Here is an 18,400-nt window from a genome sequence, read left to right as displayed (position 1 = left end):
CAGGAAGGAATGCACTGTAAATGATGTATACTATCAGCTGCCTCAGACAGACATGTTTTTCTAGAATTTGAAATTTGCAATCTTTTTTGCATTGTATCGTGGTGGCGGTTAGGAAAAAGGTTCAGAATAATTCCAGTTTCTGCCATGTAGTATAGTAAGGTAGTTGCAATTTTACAAGAGTCAGGGCCATGTTAAAAGTCAACTGGCTCAGTTTAAAAATAAGTTTACCGATATAAAGCGAGTTTAAACGACAAATGGGAAAATGTTCCAAAATGCTCAGTTCTGTAGTTTGTACTTTGTATAGAACCTTCATGAAACACCCTGAGCTCCCTATGAAGTTGTTCTGAAAATCCAGCACTAGATTACAGCCATCACTAACCAAAAGAGATATTACAGATTTACATTAATACCCATCGCTCTGGCATTAAAATTGTTTCCTCCTTAAATCTTTCCATAAACTGTAAAATAGTTATTCTTAGTCACATTGCAAAAGCGGCACATTTATTTTAGAGTATACAGTTAAGAATGTATGAATGTAAGCACCAGAAAATCCCAACCATCACTATCAATGGATTATTAGAAGTCTATATGCAAATAAAAAAAACTTGCAAGATATTGGGTTGAACATTTAAGTGTTCATGAGTGCAGCAATATGTAAGAAGGAGGAAATCTGGATAAAAAGTGCAAGACATAGGAAAAGAAAAAATAAGGTGTTGGTAGTGTAACGAGGAATACGAAAAGGCAGGGATAATTTTATTTAGGGAATAGTGACTTGAAAGCAACTGAACTTAAGTTCAAATTCATTACTGATCAATAGTGACTAAAAGTCAAGTAAAAGCAGCAAGGAGACCTGTGGCACCTTATAGACTAACAGACATATAGGAGCATGAGCTTTCGTGGGTGAATACCCACCTCTTCGGATGCATGTGAAAGTCTAGTGGAAGTCTGGTAACCTACTTTAAATGAGTTGGTGGTCTCCAGTTCCAAGTGGATGAATGTCCCCCTATCAAAAAAGCCCAGGACCATACTTATATTAATTGGGCATCCATGCTGGCTGTCTCAAAGAAGCCAACGACCAAAATGGCACAAAGAATTAACACTAGAGGAAAAACAACAGTCTGGCAACATCTAATACAAGTAAGCATCATAAATAATGGTCTACTGAGTAACTCAAAGACTGGAGATACCAAAACTGGCTGTAAGAATCCAGCGAGAGGCACTCATGATAACAATGCTCAGATGACTATATTATACACATAGCCTTCTGTTTTAGGAACTGGTCAAACTTAAAATTAATTTCCAGTGCAAATGATGTTCATTCCATTGATAATCTGGCAAGTTGTTTTCCATCTGCATTTTTATAAGATGTTCAAATATGCAGAAATATTCAAGGTCAGACAGTGTTACTGTTCTTTCTAAACCACACAACTACATTATAGTGAAGATTTTTTGTTTGTTTGCAAAACTCAAGCTATTTTTGCATTTCAGATGAACTGTGAAAGAGGGAATCAAGCATCTCAACATTCCATTTTGCGTATTTAAATTGTTCTAGTTTTCACCAGTGGATAGATCTTATGAGTGCTTAAAATGCAACTCCAAATTTTATTTATTTTATATTATATTATATATATATTTTCTTCTAAATTAGAGCTGTCGATTAACCGTAGTTAACTCACGCAATTAACTCAAAAAAATTAATCGCACTGTTAAACAATAGAATGCCAATTGAAATGTATTCAATATTTTTGGATGTTTTTCTACATTTTCAAATATATTGATTTCTATTACAACACAGAATACAAAGTGTACAGTGCTCACTTTATATTATTATTTTTTATTACAAATATTTGCACTGTAAAAATGATAAAAGAAATAGTATAGTATTTTTCAATTCACCTCATACAAGTACTGTAGTGCAATCACTTTATTGTGAAAGTGTAACTTACAAACGTAGATTTTTTTTGTTACATAACTGCACTCAAAAACCAAACAATGTAAAACTTTAGAGCCTAAGTCCATTTAGTCCTGCTTCTTTTTCAGCCAGTTGCTAAGACGAACACGTTTGTTTACATTTACGGGAGATAATGCTGCCTGCCTCTTATTTACGTCACCTGAAAGTGAGAACAGGTGTTCACATGGCACTTTTGTAGCTGCTGTTGCAAGGTATTTACATGCCAAATATGCTAAACATTCATATGCCCCTTTGTGCTTCTGCCATCATTCCAGAAGACATGCTTCCATGCTGATGATGCTCATTAAAAAAATAATGCATTAATTAAATTTGTGACTGAACTCCTTGGGGGAGAATTGTGTGTCTCCTGTTCTGTTTTACCAGCATTCTGCCACTTATTTCATGTTATAGCAGTCTTGGATGATGACCCAGCACATGTCCTTTTTAGGAACACTTCCACAGCAGATTTGACAAATCGCAAAGAAGGTACCAATGTGAGATTTCTAAGGATAGATACAGCACTTGACCCAAGGTATAAGAATCTGAAGTGCCTTCCAAAATCTGAGAGGGATGAGGTGTGGCGCATGCTTTCAGATGTCTTAAAAGAGCAGCCCTCCGATGCGGAAATTACAGAACCCGAACCACCAAAAAAGAAAATCAACTTTCTGCTGGTGGCATCTAACTCAGATGATAAAAATGAACATGCGTCGGTCCGCTCTGCTTTGGATTGTTATTGCACAGAACCCACCATCAGCATGGACGCATGTTGGAATGGTGGTTGAAGCATGAAAGGACATATGAATCTTTAGCACATCTGACACATAAATATCTTGCGACGTTGGCTACAACAGTGCCAGGTGAATGCCTGTTCTCACTTTGAGGTGACATTGTAAACAAGAAGCGGGCAGCATTATCTCCTGCAAATTGTAGCCAAACTTGTTTGTCTGAGCAAGAAGTAGGACTGAGGGGACTTGTAGGCTCTAAACTTTTACACTGTTTTATTTTTGAATGCAGTTATTTTTTGTACATAATTCTACATTTGTAAGTTCAACTTTCATAATAAAGAGATTGCACTACAGTACTTGTATTAAGTGAATTGAAAAATACTACTTGTTTTGTTTTTTATAGAGCAAATATTTTAAATCAAAAATAAATATAAAGTGAGCACTGTACACTTTGTATTCTGTGTTGTAATTGAAATTAATATATTTGAAAAGATCCAAAAATATTTAAATAAATGGTATTCTATTATTGTTGAACAGCGTGATTAATCACAATTAATTTTTTTAAATCGCTTGACAACCCTATTCTAAATAGTATAAACGGTTAGACTAATAATCCAAAAAAATAATAGGGTAACTTGGTGTTTAGTTCTTTAAGTCTACAAATTTTACAAATTGGTTGAGACAGGCTTTTGAGAAAATAAATTCAAGTACAGCATTATGCCTCCACCTGTCTGCTACTACATGATTTTTGAAAAATGTTTGAAACAAGACACTATAGTCCCAATACTCCTTTCATATTTACAGTGGAATTGATAATTTAGAGTGGGTTTATTACTGATGTACACCAATGTAATGAGATGACACTGATTAGGCCCTTGGAGTTTATTAATGGAGTAATTTGGATCAATCTTAATCGCCTCTACTTCTGAAGAGGCAATCTGTTTTCCTTTTAGATCTAATAATTTATACTGTCAGAGACACAAAACTGCCATCCTTTTGAAGGAGACTACCTTTGGACCAGTCAATGAAGCACCTGAGAGAAGCAATGTTGCTTCTTTGACCTAAGAACATAAGCTACAAAGACTAACAATTAAGCTCCGATCTCTCCATGGCAGTGGATAGTACTATTTTGAAGCTACTGAGTCAAATCTACATTTGATTTTTTGTTAATCTATTTTAAAAAAATACCATTCATTCAGATATCTTGTTATAGATTAGAGAAATGTTGCATCTGCCAGTTTTGTTCCTTTTAGTATTACAGGTTTCCTTACTTTCACTCTTCTTTGGAAAATCTAATTTAGATACATAATGCAAGAAAACAAGAAAATCTAGCTTAGATGAGAAACAGCAAGTTTGTTTTGTTTCTTAATACTGAACATCTACACTGTTTTAAAACGATATAAATATAAAAAACAACATCTTCATTACTTCTGTGATCTTTTCTGGAGACCAGGGCCAGATCCCCAGCTGATGTAGACTGTCATAGCTCCACTGACTGACTTCAATAGAGTTGTGATGATTTATACAAGTTAACTATCTGGAATGAAGAAAGGTACTAAAAAGCCAGTAGCAACTGCAGTTAACCATTACTATTAAAGACAAAACATTCTTCTGGGATGACTGCAAAGGTTCTACAGATTCTGGAAAAAGCATGGGGTAAAATATTGGCTTCCTTGAAGTGAATGGGAGTTTTGCTATTGACTTCAAGGGAGCCAGGATTTCACTCTTGGAACCTAGGAACAGCAAACTGGGTTCTTCACATTCCAGTGCAGCAACATAAGAACGGCCATACGGGTCAGATCAAAGGTCCATCTAGCCCAGTATCCTGTCTTCCGACAGTGGCCAATGCCAGGTGCGCCAGAGGAAATGAACAGAACAGGTAATCATCAAGTGATCCATTCCCTGTTGCCCATTCCCAGCTTCTGGCAAACAAAGACTAGGGACACCATCCCTGCCCATCCTGGTAGCCATTGATGGACCTATCATCCTCCATGAATTTATCTCGTTCTTTTTTGAACCCTAAATTCTTTTTTGAACTCTTTTACTGCAAGCATTTGCAAAGTAATCTTGGTAAACAAGTGTCTCTAAAGTCCATTAAAAAGGATCCAATAATTACAGATACTAGCAAGCAATGACTCTGAGATGATTTAATTCATCATCAGTTCTAGACTACACAGGGAGCTTGAAAACAGTATGAAAGTTTGTCTTTTTCAAAGGTTTATCTGTTTTTTGTGTCTGATTTTAACTGGGTATTATCTTTCCTCCCCCAAATATCTAATTCAATGTCATCTCTGAAGTACGTTGGAAATGTGAAAAAACAATATTGAGAGTTTTTAAAAGCTTGAAACAGCCTGCTTTAGTTTAGTTACCTGAAGTTGTGGATTGCTTGGCAGTGTGATGAATGAAATCTGGTGTTCAAGAAGTAGTAGTATTTCTAGGGTCATATATATCATAGAAAGAGACACAGAGATGGTGGCCAGTAGGAAAGATAAAATAAAAGAGGAGTTAAAAATGATAAATATTAATGAAAAAAATGAGGGAAATAAAGAAAGGTGAGAACACAACTAGTGCTCTTTATTTGCTTCCTCCTTTTCCTATGTTATGTTCGGAGCCTTCAATACCTCTTTTTGGTCAAATATGTTTTCCAACTTTGATCAACAGTACCTAAAATGAGCATCATTTAAGTGAAATGTCACAAAAACACGCAGAAAGTAAAATATCATGTATGGTAAATGTGCTTTTTTATCAGTGCTCTCTTTACTGCAATACAGTACTACAACACATAGGTTTGTGATTTGATTCTCACATTTATAAACTGTACCTGTGTGGTAGAAGTAGTGTTCGGTGTGACTGATGATGGCGAGTCACTTGTTTTTGGCTCACCAGGAGACGCTGCTGAACCCTGGGATTCCTGGCTAGCAGGCTGATCTGGAGATAAAGCGTCACTGCTGTCTTCATCAAATGAGTAATCATCCAAAGCTTGGGGATAACTCTCTTGTCCAACTGCTAGGATGTTTACAAAAAATAAACTCTTTAGTTCAAAAGTCAGTATTTAGCTAGTTAGAGGAGCCATAAAATGTTGGAAATCAACTAGCATACTATTTTTGTATCTAAATGTTATTTTTAACACAATAAAAGCCATCTTAAAAGATATTCAAGGGTCCAAAAATTGGTTGCTCAATGGTGATGGTCTTCTAAAAAAGAATAAAAAGAACTGTATTCCATATATTTGAGCATTTAGTGGCATGTTCCCTTAAGATGGGAGGTGACTAAATAAGAATCATTTATGTAGCGTCAATTTTTAATTATTTTTAATAATGAAAAGATTCACTCATGTAAGACAGACATAGCCTTATACTCCAATCAACTGTACATTTAAAACTGAGTTTGAATAAAAACAGTATTATTTTGGTTAATTTAGTGCTGATAGGGCATAGGTATCTTAGAAGTTGACATAATACATAGCTAATTAACTATTTTTTTTTCAACTAACCTTTAAAGTTAAGGTTCAAATTACTAATTTCTCATATTGCCTTACTGATAACAGATCCAAGTTGTAGATCTTCTACTTGCCTATAATTGCTTCTTTAACACTGGAGTCTACAGGAAGGATGTTCTTTTCCACCAGTTCCATAGGGCCAGGCCTCTGAGCAATCTTCTCATTCAGATCATCTGCCAGCCGAGCTCTCTTCAGTTTCATCTGAGTTGCCTGCAGTGAGGGTTCTGCAAATGTCTCTAAAAGAGATAAAACTTTTAATGATTCTGTTAACTATTTTGTCTCATTTTAAGACCACCAAAATAGCATTTGATTTTCAAAGCCATACCTCCATGCAGGTCGAAAACTTGGTCATACAGGCTCAACCAACCAACATAGTATTTAATAATAATTATTAATTTTATTATTAAATTATGGTAGTGCCTGGGGATCCCAAATCAACACCCCATTGTCTTAGGCACTCTGATCAAGGGACCCTGCCCCATCATCAATTTAGGATGCAATTTGTAGCTACAGAATCTACACAACATAAACAAGATGTGTAATATTTACTGTACACTACAACAGATGGACAGGATACCAAAATGCTGTTTATTAGTATAAGCAGCTATATAAATGGTGTTGACCTATTAGAGAGGCACTATCAGATTTAAATGTTTTATTACAAAAAGTCCTTGTCTGTGTTACTGAAATAATTAAAACAACTTACACAACTTCACAATTTATGATATGGTATTGCTTACTTTTGACATTTCTTTCACTAGGGAGAAGACTACACAATTTTGCATTTGATGATAGCCAGTTTCTTGTCAATTTCACTTGCAATTCTCCGGGTTATGTTTGAGTTGAAAACTCCAGAGGGTAATATTTATTTGCTTAAAACACTCCAGTGAAATATCTTGTTTATTTGAAAATATTTTAGTTATTAAAAAAAATCCTCACTGATTCTATGAGCATATTTTTACAAAGCTAAAATTTGAATCAAATTTGACCCGAAAAACTCTCTTCAATTACTTTTTCCCCAATTCAGCAAGGAATTTAAACACCTATTTAACTTTAAGCGCTTGAGTAGTCCCACTGAAGTCAATTTAAATTACACAATTGCTTACGCACTTTGCCGAATCAGGGCCTTTGTCACCAAAGTAAGACTATCAATTTATTCTTCTAGACTCATTAAGTAGGCTGAAGTGGAAAGAAAAAACCCATCGGGGACATTTTAAAGAATGCAGGCACTTCTTATTCTACAGTAATAATATCAGCATATATGGTAATCATGTGTGTGAAACCAAAAGTATGACACACAGAACTAGTATGATTCATAAATCTAAAAGCAGATCACATTAGTAAAAATGTATACATTATAGCAGCAATCTTCTAGTTAAGGGCGAGTTGGTATTTCTATTATAAACCCCAGTTTTCAGAATGTAACGTCTTGGCTGTTTCCCAATATACTGGGCAGAAACTTGATATGATTTTAGCCCCAATGACAGTTTTCCCAGAACAAATATGAATGAAATCCATTAAACTGTTGTTTTTCAACTTCAAAACAAATTTTTTGGAGCCTCTCTTGCCAAACTCAACTATAAAAGGCTTAATTTTAAAATGTAATTTTGAAGGTTGTTAGATGTTTGTTGCGTGCTAATTTTAATGACAAAATGCAGATGGCCTGTCAATATGAAGAATCCTGATCTGAGTGTAGTATCCCAAGTTCATGTTCTGAAAACTAAAAACAGCAGACTATTTCACCAAATGGAATACTGTTAATTCATTTTGGTTTTATTACTGCTGTTTATACATACAATGGGATTTCAATATTAAAACATGCTAATGCAGTCCCATTCAAAAACTGATTTTATTATTTCTGAGTATTAAATTTACCTGAACAGCAAGGCAACAAAATGTGCAGAGATGAGCTCATTAATGGTTAATCTACTGTGGAAAACCTCCCTTAAAATTGTAAGATTGTTTCAGGGCTTCCTGGAAAGACTGCAACAATGTATACTGTATGTACAACTCTTAGGACTTGGTCCTGCCAGTGAAGGCAGGGGGCTGGACTCGATGACCTTTAGGGGTCCCTTCCAGTTCTATGAGATAGGAGATAGATAATACAGCAATTAACTTTATATGATACAACACAAGTTTTATTTAAGGGAAACTGTGGTTATAGCAGCATCCTCCTCACAGCTGAGAAGAGAGCAGTGGTCAGGAGTGTCTTCTCTGCTGTCCTATGGATTAAGGATAAAGATTCCTCCCCACTGGTTCAAGTCTCCATGGAGTACCAATTAGCTGAACTACAGATTGGCATGCAAAACAGTCCTGCACCTTAATAAGTACCTCTTAACAAAGCTTGATTCAGTAAGATAGCCCAAAACTAAAATAAACCGTTAGCCTGAAAAACAGGATACATGGGTTCCTACCTTCCAGAATATGCATTCTGACCAATTCTGATCGATCTGGTCTGCTGCGAATCTTGTGCTTCAGAAAATTTTCAGTCTTTAAAAAAAAAAAAAAAGCATCATACTAATGCTAATAACTATAGAACAAAGCAATTTGTTCATTCACACAAACTTTTACGAGAACTGGATTTATGAATATATTGCTGCTTGGCTTATATTCCTGTAGCTGAGTATCACTGTTTTCTGTTGGGGGAGAGATTTATTTTTTTGCATTGAAAATTCTTCCCTATGAAGAAAGCCATTAAAGCTTTAGAGTTTTTGGCAAGACATTGCATTAAAACTTAGGTTGTGGCTTTATGTTTGTGATTATTAAAGTATTTATATTGCACAGTAAGTATAGTTGGCAATTTACATTGCCTAGGATAAAACTTAGTTCCCTTCCCCTAAATAGTTTACAAATAACAAGGATCCCATAAAATGACCCACCTTAAACAGACTCTCTGCCTAATACCCCCACTCGCTCCTCTTAACTACGACCCAAACACACAGAGCAAGAAAGGGAGATTGAAATCTAAATCTAATTGGTGTGATTGAACTGGGATTTGGGAAATGCAGCACACTGGTACAGACATAAAATGACTACAGTAACCAAGACAGAAATTGCCTTTGAACTGCTTTTAAAAGTCAATTTTTTTCTTTACTTGAAAGTTAGTGACATCCCTACTTCAAAGCAGCAGCCAGCACTAATGAGCAAATTGCTCCTGGCCCTTGTGTTGGTACATAGAGAGCCTTCTCTACACACATTAGCACATCCCGTGTAAGAACCAGAGACAGCTTAAGTGTCTGAGTCACAATCCCTGCGTAAGCAACTCAGTAGCAATCCAGAGATACGCTATTCCATAATGCAGGTCCATGCCATATTACCACAGTTCAGACCTTTGCTATTAAAATCTGCTGTGCAAAGTAACATCCTTATTAATTTTCTTAAAAGAAACCCATCTCTTTGGAATAAGTTTGAAGATCTAGATGACTAGACTTCACAGTTTAAAGTTTGCCAGTTTTATGAAGTTATGGCACAATAACTGACTCTTACTGGATTGTGCAGAGTAATTCAGGCATAACTAACCTTGTCCTAGAGTCCAGATTATTATTAAAGTTTTTAAACTGTCTTTAATAAAAATTGTCAGCTGACCTACCAGTGTCTCTCTTATAAAGGATATGTATTAGGAGATGTCAATTTGTCCATTATCCTCCATATAAAAGTACGAGGAGGTGGACTGAAACAGTACTGTACATGGCAGTAGCTGTATCAATGGCCCCATCAATTTCTACATAATTTAAGGTTATTCTGAATGTGATCCAGATCAGTGGTGACTTCTTAAATCTGAAGACAGGAAGACTGAAAATAGATCTAAGGGCAATATTCTGCATTCCACATCTGTGGACGAATGTAAGGGGAGTGGAACTGCTATGATTCTGTGTAGTATGTAGCAACCCATGCACCACTGAGCTCTGTTCTTTGGTGTATCTCCATGGCAACCAGTGGGGAAGGGAGAATTAGCAAGAATTGGTGCAGGGGAAAGGCCAGTAAATTTTACAATACTTTTACCACGATCCAAAACTGGATCAATCTACAGAGAAAGCAGGCAGGCACTACAACTGCTATTGTAGTCTTAGAGCACAGAAATATCAGGATGGATAATATGATGGTGGCATTTTTTTCCTCTTGCCTGCATTAAGGCTTGTCCACAATGCAGTTTTAGCCACCAGAGTACTTACACTGATACAGCTGCACTGGTGCCTAAAAACTTCAGCACAGACAAGGCCTCAGTTTCCTTGCACAAAACCTGCCATCTTTCTCTGCTGTCATTTTAACAGTGCTCTTCTTGGACTGGGGGGCAGACCTCGAGTAGAGTACCATCACATTTAAACCCCCAACCTGTCTGGGACCGGTGGAGAATTCAGAACACTCCCCTCAACACAAGAGATTTGCTACAAATGTTGCATTTCAATTTTAAGGATTCTTCCAGAATATTACCATAGACTATTTACAATGATAATAAAATGTCCCATGCAGTCTGAGAACTGCCTACCTCACATTACTGATCTATTTTTGTTTTTCATAAGTAATAAACTAGCTTTCTTTTTTCAGATATTAACAGTATGTTGATAGTTTTAAAAAAAGTATAAACTAGATCCCTTACCCTGGCTCGTTCCAAGCTCTTTCTCTGCTCATGGAATGCAGCTGGGCTTTTCAAAGCTGTGAGAAGAAAGAAAGAGTTAAACTGACAGGAAATGGTTTTCAAATGAAATGCTCTAATCAGTGTATTAGTTAAGGATAGGCATCTTGCACTCAAAGCTACATCAGATGTGGGACTCCACTTTACTAGCCCAACATCTGACTCTTCCTATTTATTATTTGCTTGTATTTCCTGAAGGTTAAATTCATCCCTGTGCAGAAAGCTTAAGTGGGACTGAAGTATTGCATATTCTTTGTGCTGGCCCTCTGCACAGGGAGGCATTCCACTCTGAGATTATAGCTCATTGTTAAAATATGTACAGGATAAGTCTTTCTCACATAGAAAATTACTGTAACTCACGGATATAACACAGGTATAGATTCTAAATTGGGATTTGTAGTTAAGCAAAGCTGTGGATCATCAAGGCAAAACAAACTCCACTTCTCATGCATATGCAGAAAACATTAGAATATTTTAAGGTACACTGTGATGCCCTAATAAATTCTAATATTTTATGTCACCCATGTCATATGCTGGTGTCCCCTAGCTATTTACCAATAAAGTGCTCTATGGTAGAATTTTATCAGCCACCATTCACAATACTGAAGCTGTCTATCTGTCCCACTACATTACCCTTCACTTATGATTTATTTTCTCTAATAATAAATACAGGAAAGATCAATGCACAAAACATTCAGACAGGAAAACAAATGGTCTTTTACTAAGAACTGTCTGCACTAATTTGTTTTTAAACATTGTAAAAACACAAAATATTCAAAGTAAAGAACAGTTAAAATAGACTAGCACCATAATGTTGTGTTTCATTCTGAAGCAATTTTCAAGAAAACATAAACAAGTAAGGGAAAAAATCAAGGACACATTTGTATTTTTTAAAGTGCTATCGCCTCACTTTCCTGATGAAGTCTGTTGATTCCCAGACAGAAAAAGAAAGGTGCCTCCTTGGAGCCCACTCCACAGTGTAAGAAGTCTGCAACATTGTAGCTGAAAGCCCAGCTGTGCTTGAGAGAGAAGGTATTCCCTGACTTTCTGTGACCTCCCTAACTCCTGCAGTGGCCCCTGCAGTTGCCCTGGGAGCTGACTGAGCAGCTCAGGCAGCCCCTGGGCCAGTTGCACTGGCTGCTGCTGGGGCAGTCTCAACCCCCCGCTCCCCAGAAGCAGGAGTTTGGGTGTGGGGGGTTCAGGGCTGGGGATTGTGGTGTGGGGTGGTGCTTATCTGCGGGGAGAAGGGGGCTCCCTGGAAGGGTGACAGGAACTCCCCTCCCTCAACTCCTGGCTCCACGTGCGGCCTCCGTACGCAGGCACTGCCGCTGCAGCTCCCAGAGGCCGTGGTTCCCAGCCAATGGGAGCTTTAGAACCGGAGCTTGGGACAGAGTGGAGGCAGCGTGTGGAGCTAGGAGCTGGAGGTTGCCGCTTCCCAGGAGCCAGGTAGGAAACCTGCCCCAGCCCCACCAACCCTCTCCCCCCCAGCCCCCGTGGCCCCCCCCCCGCCCCGCCCCCCCCCGCCCCCCCCCCCCCCCCAGTGCCATCCCACCCCCAAAGTTTTAGTCAGGGGTACACAGTAAAAGTCACGGACAGCTCATGGGGCGTGAAATTTTGTTTACTGCCCGTGACCTGTCCATGACTTTTACTAAAAATACCCTTTACTAAAACGTAGCCTTACTGATAAGCCACTACAGTACTGAAAAGGCTAAGAGGATACTATAGTGAAGCAGTCTCAGGTGTGTTGGGTAACTGGAAACTTCTAAGAAGAGATTAGTTTCAAGAAGCCATGCAAGGAATTGTGACTTCAACGGTGAAGACTTGAATATTATTTATAATAATTGTAACTAATGCATTTTTGTAATTTTAAATTGGTATATTTGTTTATTGAATAAAGAATAATTTTTCTAATGGGGTCCATAATCTATGGAGTCCAGTCTTCTCTTACTAGACATTGTCAACTTCCACTGATTCTAAAAATGGACTAAGGTAAAGATGCTCAGGGGGGTGGGGAGTGTTCAGTGCAACTAGGGATGGTGGTATCAAAGGTGGCTTTAATCTGTCTTTGCACTCCCCTGATCCTAGGGCTGCCTTCCACCCAGCTGGTCCCCCAGCATAAATTAGAATAGCTATAGGCTGCTCTACCTTGTTCCAGTTGCTTATGTTCCCTAAAGAACGTTACGGCAGTCAGGGATAGCCAGGGCATAAAAACACCACAACCAGAGCCCTCTCCTTTTTCTTGGAACCCCCCCCTCAGGTAGTTGAAAGCAGCTATCAAATCCCTTCTCATTCTTCTCTTCTGGAGACTAAACAATCCCAGTTCCCTCCCTTTTTCTTGGGGGATGGAGCGGTGGTGGTGTTGGCCACTCAAACCCTTTATGCATGGGATCTTCTGCTATTGATTAAAATGACTTTAGGGTACCTTTGTGCTGGCACTAACCCTAAATAAGCAAAGTCAAGGGGAAAAATGGACCTTAGGACCAAATCTTTAAAGTTTACTTTAAAGTACTGAAATCATTTACAAAGAAGCCTTATATTTTTAAAAATACAATGTAGTAATTTCAGATACATATTACGGTAAATACAACTAACATAACTAAATTAACTGAGTTTTCAAACTGTACCTGATTAATAAACAGCATCTAAATTATCTACATTTTCAATGTGTAACTAAATTAATAAACAGTAACTTTGTTTTAGACTATATCATAGAATTAGAGATGGAAATGACTTCCTAAGTCATTCAGTCAGCCTTATTTGTCCACTTGCTTTCATTGGTGTAATTCAATCATTTGCAGTGAAGTTACTCACAGTTTAAAATGTTGTAAAGAATAATTAGGCCCAGTATTTTCTATCATTGGTCTGCTCTTATTTCAAATGTCTCCAACTCTAGAGGGACGCTACCACAGTGGCTATTCTGTCTGCAGATTAATTTAGTTTACTGACTTTATCTTGTTTTTTAAATACCTCTTATTTAAATTAGCTATAATTTTCCTGTAGGTATTAAATGAATATCATCAAATGACAAAGTTATCATGACAGCTTTCCTTAGAAATTTTCATCTTCAATTATTTTATGTCTTGAAATATGATACAAGTTACTGTAAATAAAATTAGTCTTACGTGGCATGATGCCCTGGTCCACCAGCTGTTCTCTTGTCCGTCTTTGCTGCAGCCTAAGCTGAAGTACTGGCAAAAGAAAACAGCAATCATTAATTCACATGCTATGATACTCTCTCCTACTTAAAGCTGCAGAAAAGAACAATATAAATTCTAATTAAGAAGTCAAATATTTCAACTTTAGAAATATTTTGACTATGTTCATTCAGTAACAGACACAGGATATTGTATAATAGGCCTATAGGTTACTTTTTAAAATCTTTGGTAATATTACAATATTACAACTAAATAAGGACTGCAGAACGGATCTATTAGAGCATCAGACTTAGTTGCAATATCTAGTGCATAATGTTTAGTAAAGATACATCCTGAACTTCATGCGACTGCTCTACAAATTTCAATTATTGGGACCTGTCTTGATACACTATGGATACTACCACTGCTCTAGCAGAGTGAGTCCTAATCATAGAAAGAAGATAATGTTAGGAATTCTTATAAGTTTCTATTATAGATAGTTTGACCCATCTAGACAATGTTTGTGCTGTAATGGGATTTCCTTTACAGTTACCTGCATATGAAACAAACAATCTGTGTGACAATCTGAAATCCATGATCTTATCTAAACAGAACAATAACACTTTTAGTGTCCAAACAATGTAACTTCACTCCACTCTTATTTGAATGTGATTTGGGGGGTGGGGGGGGGGGGGGAAAACCAACACTGATAGAATAATGGATTGGCTAACATAGAAGTCCGAAATTATTTCTGGAATCCACACTTTGGGTGAGGACAAAGAACTACTGTCTTTATGAAAAACTGTAAATGGAGGGTCAGCCATCAAGGCACAAGTTTATTAACCCTCCTAGCTGACATTACTGCTATGATAAATGCAGTCTTAATTGAAAGATAAAATGCAGAACATGTAGATAATGGTTTGAAGGAAGAAAACATAAGCTGTGAAAGCACTAAGTTTAAATTCCAAGCAGGAACAGGTTTTCTTATAGGGGGGATAAAGATTTAATAAACTTTTAGAAACTTCAATGATATTACGAGAGAATACAGATTTACCATCTATTGGTATACTGCAGTTTTGGTTACATGTACCCTAAATGACATAACAGTTATACCTTTGATCTTTAGAAAGATTTCTCTAATTCTATCAAAGATCTATTGCCCATGCTGTCAAATGTAACAAAAGTGGATCTGGATGGCACATTTTCCCTTGCTGCTGTGACAGAAGGTCCAGTAACAGTGGAAGTACTTTGAAGTCTCCCTTTGAAAGAAGGAGTAAGTCTGTGTACCACTGCTGTCTCCTGCACTTGAACAAAACAAACAGCATTTGGTGTTGAACCTTTTGGCAAATATCTGGAGTACCCCACAGAGCAAAAATGTCCCTGATTACAATTTATTTCAAGGACCTTTCATGCATCTGGGAGGACACTCTGCTTAGTTGGTCCACTAACTGGTTGAGGGATCCTGGTTCACACAGTGCTGCCATATAAACCTTGTGATGAATACACCACTCCCAAAGCTTTATTGCCTCTTTGCAAAGCTGCGAAGAGTGGGCTTCTCCCTATTTGTTTATATAATACATTGCTATCATGCTGTCTGTGGCCACCTGAACCCACACCCTTTCACTTCAGGGAGGAAAGATCTGAGTGCCAGTTGGATTGCTCCTGATCCATCCACCACAAGAGAGTTTTCTGGATTTTGTTTGGAATAGTAATTATTAGGTTCATGTGTCTTCAGGTTTGAAGTTTCTTGTCCCCTGCCCCCAGTGTAGAAGAAATCTCATCTTTAGTCTCGCATTGGGTGTAACATATGTGGTTGATGCCATGAGACCTAGAAGGGAGAGGAAGAACTTCGCTTTCAGAGATGGATTCTTGTCTTCTGGAAGATAAGCCTTCACTGTTCTGGAGTCTAGAACTGCTCCTATGAAAGAGATACTCTGTGAAGGCATCAGTAGAGATGTCTTTTCATTGATCCAAAACCGCAAACTCTGAAACATGGAGCATGGCGAGGCCTCATGTGAAGTACTGTGTCCAGTTTTGGGCCCCACACTACAAGAAGGATGTGGAAATATTGGAAAGAGTCCAGTGGAGGGCAACAAAAATGATCAGGGGTCTGGAGCACATGACTTATGAGGAGAGGCTGAGGGAACTGGGATTGTTTAGTCTCCAGAAGAGAAGAATGAGGAGGGATTTGATAGCTGCTTTCAACTACCTGAGGGGGGGTTCCAAAGAGGATGGAGCTCGGCTGTTCTCAGTGGAGGCAGATAACAGAACAAGGAGCAATGGTCTCAAGTTGCAGTGGGGGAGGTCTAGGTTGGATATTAGGAAAAACTTTTTCACTAGGAGGGTGGTGAAGCACTAGAATGGGTTACCCTAGGGAGGTGATGAAATCTTCTTCCTTAGAGGTTTTTAAGGTCAGGCTTGACAAAGCCCTGGCTGGGATGATTTAGTTGGAAATTGGTCCTGCTTTGAGCAGGGGTTGGACTAGATGACCTCCTGAGGTCCCTTCCAACCCTGATATTCTATGATTTTATGTGAAATGAGTGTCCACTCTCAGTTCATGTTTGGATCTGCTTTTAGGTTTAAAAGTTTAAATACAGAAGCACAAAAATCCCATCTTGTCTGAAAAGCTGCCACTACAGATAGGCATTTTGTAAAGGTTCTGGGTGCAGTGGAAAGGCCAAAAGGAGGACCTATACTGGAAATGGTCTTGTTCTCTGGTGAAATGCAGGGTATCTCCTGTGAGATGGTCTTTATTGAAATATGAAAGCAAGCATCTTTTAGGTTGAGAGCGGCAAACCAATCCAGATAGAAAGGAAAGGAGTAACAGAATCCATAATTAACATTCTGAAGTGAAACCTTTGAATGATCAACCCCCATCTTTGGAATTAGGAAATTGTGGGAATAGAAACCCAAATTTCTGAAATTTATTAGAATCTCTTCTATTGCTCTCTCTCTTAGCAGAGAGTTGATTTCTGCTCTTAACACTCACTTGTAGAGGGGTCCCTGAATAGGGAGGAAATGGGAGGTTGGCTTGGAGGGATGGTCTTGAACTGGATGGTGTAACAGTTCTTTATAGTGTCCCAAATTCATTTGCCTTTAAAACTGGCATAAATGGTATCCAAATAAAAGGGGAATGGAATTCAAAGCTGGCTTGCTGCTCTCAATCCCCATGTCAATACTGAGGTCTGTCAGTAAAGAAGAAGTGGAGGACGAATTCTTCTGTCTCAGTTTAGACTTAAAGGGACATCTTCTATACTGGTGTTGAGAAGAAGAAGATTGGGCTGTTGTTGTAGCATTGTCTGCCTTTGTTGAAATAGGAAGACGAAGACTAAGGTGAGTAATATTGTCTTTGATAGCTGGTGTAGGAATTCTTCTCTTAAGAGGTTGCAAGAGACCCAGAGATCTAGCTGTGGGCCGACTCTCATTTTCGTCTAACAACTCATCACTTTTTGAACTAAAGCATTCATCTCCCTCAAATGGAAGGTCTTCAATCTTTGACCTCATTTCTTGGCGAAGAGAAGAGTTGAGTAGCCATGCACATCTTTGAATAGTTATTGCTGCAGCTACTGATCTTGACAATGCATCTGAAACATTGAAAGATGCTCTCAATTAATGTTTAGCAACATTATGATCCTCTTTAATAAGGTCATTAGTCAGTCTGCAGTGTTCCTCAGGAAGATTTTTTTGTAAAAAGGGAGATCTTTTCCCAGAAGTGAAACTGATCCCTAGCCATGACAGTTAGGTAGTTAGTTATCCTCATGTGTAGAGAAGCTGCAGAAAATACCTCTCTTCCTAAGGAATCTAATTTTTTTCCTTCTGTATTATTGGAACATTTACATTCTACTCCCATTCTTTACTCCTCAGGGAATTCTGCGCCACTGCGCAATGCAGAATTTATGCAAAAATTAATGTTCTGGGCAGAATTTCCTGCTTCTCTCCCCACAGAAATGGGTTGCAGAGAAGCTAGCCACCATTACCGGAGGCTGGACTCAGCAGAGCCCAACTTGTAAACAGAGATACTGCCAGGGGGAGAGGGGCGGAGATGGAGAGTTCCAGGCAGCTGCAGTTCCTGGCATGTCCTGAAGGAAGGAGGTGGTGTTCAGGAAACTTCACACAAGCCAGGGACCCAGGATCAGACTGTTTCTTCCTCTTGGTCCCTGGGTTCTAGGAGAGTAGTAGGGTGTGTGTGAGAGTATGTGGCCTGGGGCCCGCAGCTGGGATCTGCGGGGAGGGGTTCTGAATGTTCGGACTGGGGGGCACCCTGAGAGGGAGGGAGTATGGGTGTCTGGCCTCCTGGTTGGGGTCACAGTGGGGAGGGGGCAGAGAAACAGGAACGGGGTTGTCACCGGAGTTTCTTTAACTCTCTACTCCTGGGGGAATTTTTGTGTGTGTCTGTATTGTTACAGACATAGTTGCTGACAGATATTTTGAAATGAATTACCAAAATAATCGAAACTG

The 18,400-nt window shown here is 38.4% G+C and overlaps 1 protein-coding gene across 5 annotated transcripts in view; it reads right to left on the bottom strand.

The window, feature by feature from the left end:
• Nucleotides 1-18,400, bottom strand: part of MRTFB (myocardin related transcription factor B) — a 177,510-nt gene that overhangs the window by 32,665 nt on the left and 126,445 nt on the right. For 4 of the 5 annotated variants that reach the window (XM_034782919.1, XM_034782918.1, XM_034782921.1 and 1 more), the window contains 5 exons: nt 13,931-13,996; nt 10,773-10,828; nt 8,590-8,665; nt 6,250-6,411; nt 5,498-5,682 (listed from right to left, as the gene is read on the bottom strand). In XM_034782919.1, the coding sequence (XP_034638810.1) occupies nt 5,498-5,682; nt 6,250-6,411; nt 8,590-8,665; nt 10,773-10,828; nt 13,931-13,996 (545 nt within the window). Of the gene's footprint in view, nt 1-5,045; nt 5,205-5,497; nt 5,683-6,249; nt 6,412-8,589; nt 8,666-10,772; nt 10,829-13,930; nt 13,997-18,400 lie in introns of those variants that run through there. The other variant, XM_034782922.1, reaches the window with a different exon arrangement.

Source organism: Trachemys scripta, chromosome 10 (genome assembly GCF_013100865.1).
Source record: "Trachemys scripta elegans isolate TJP31775 chromosome 10, CAS_Tse_1.0, whole genome shotgun sequence".
Classification (NCBI taxonomy): Eukaryota; Metazoa; Chordata; order Testudines; family Emydidae; genus Trachemys; species Trachemys scripta.
Note: the sequence above shows the minus strand (reverse complement) of the source record. Positions and strands in the feature narration are given on the sequence as shown.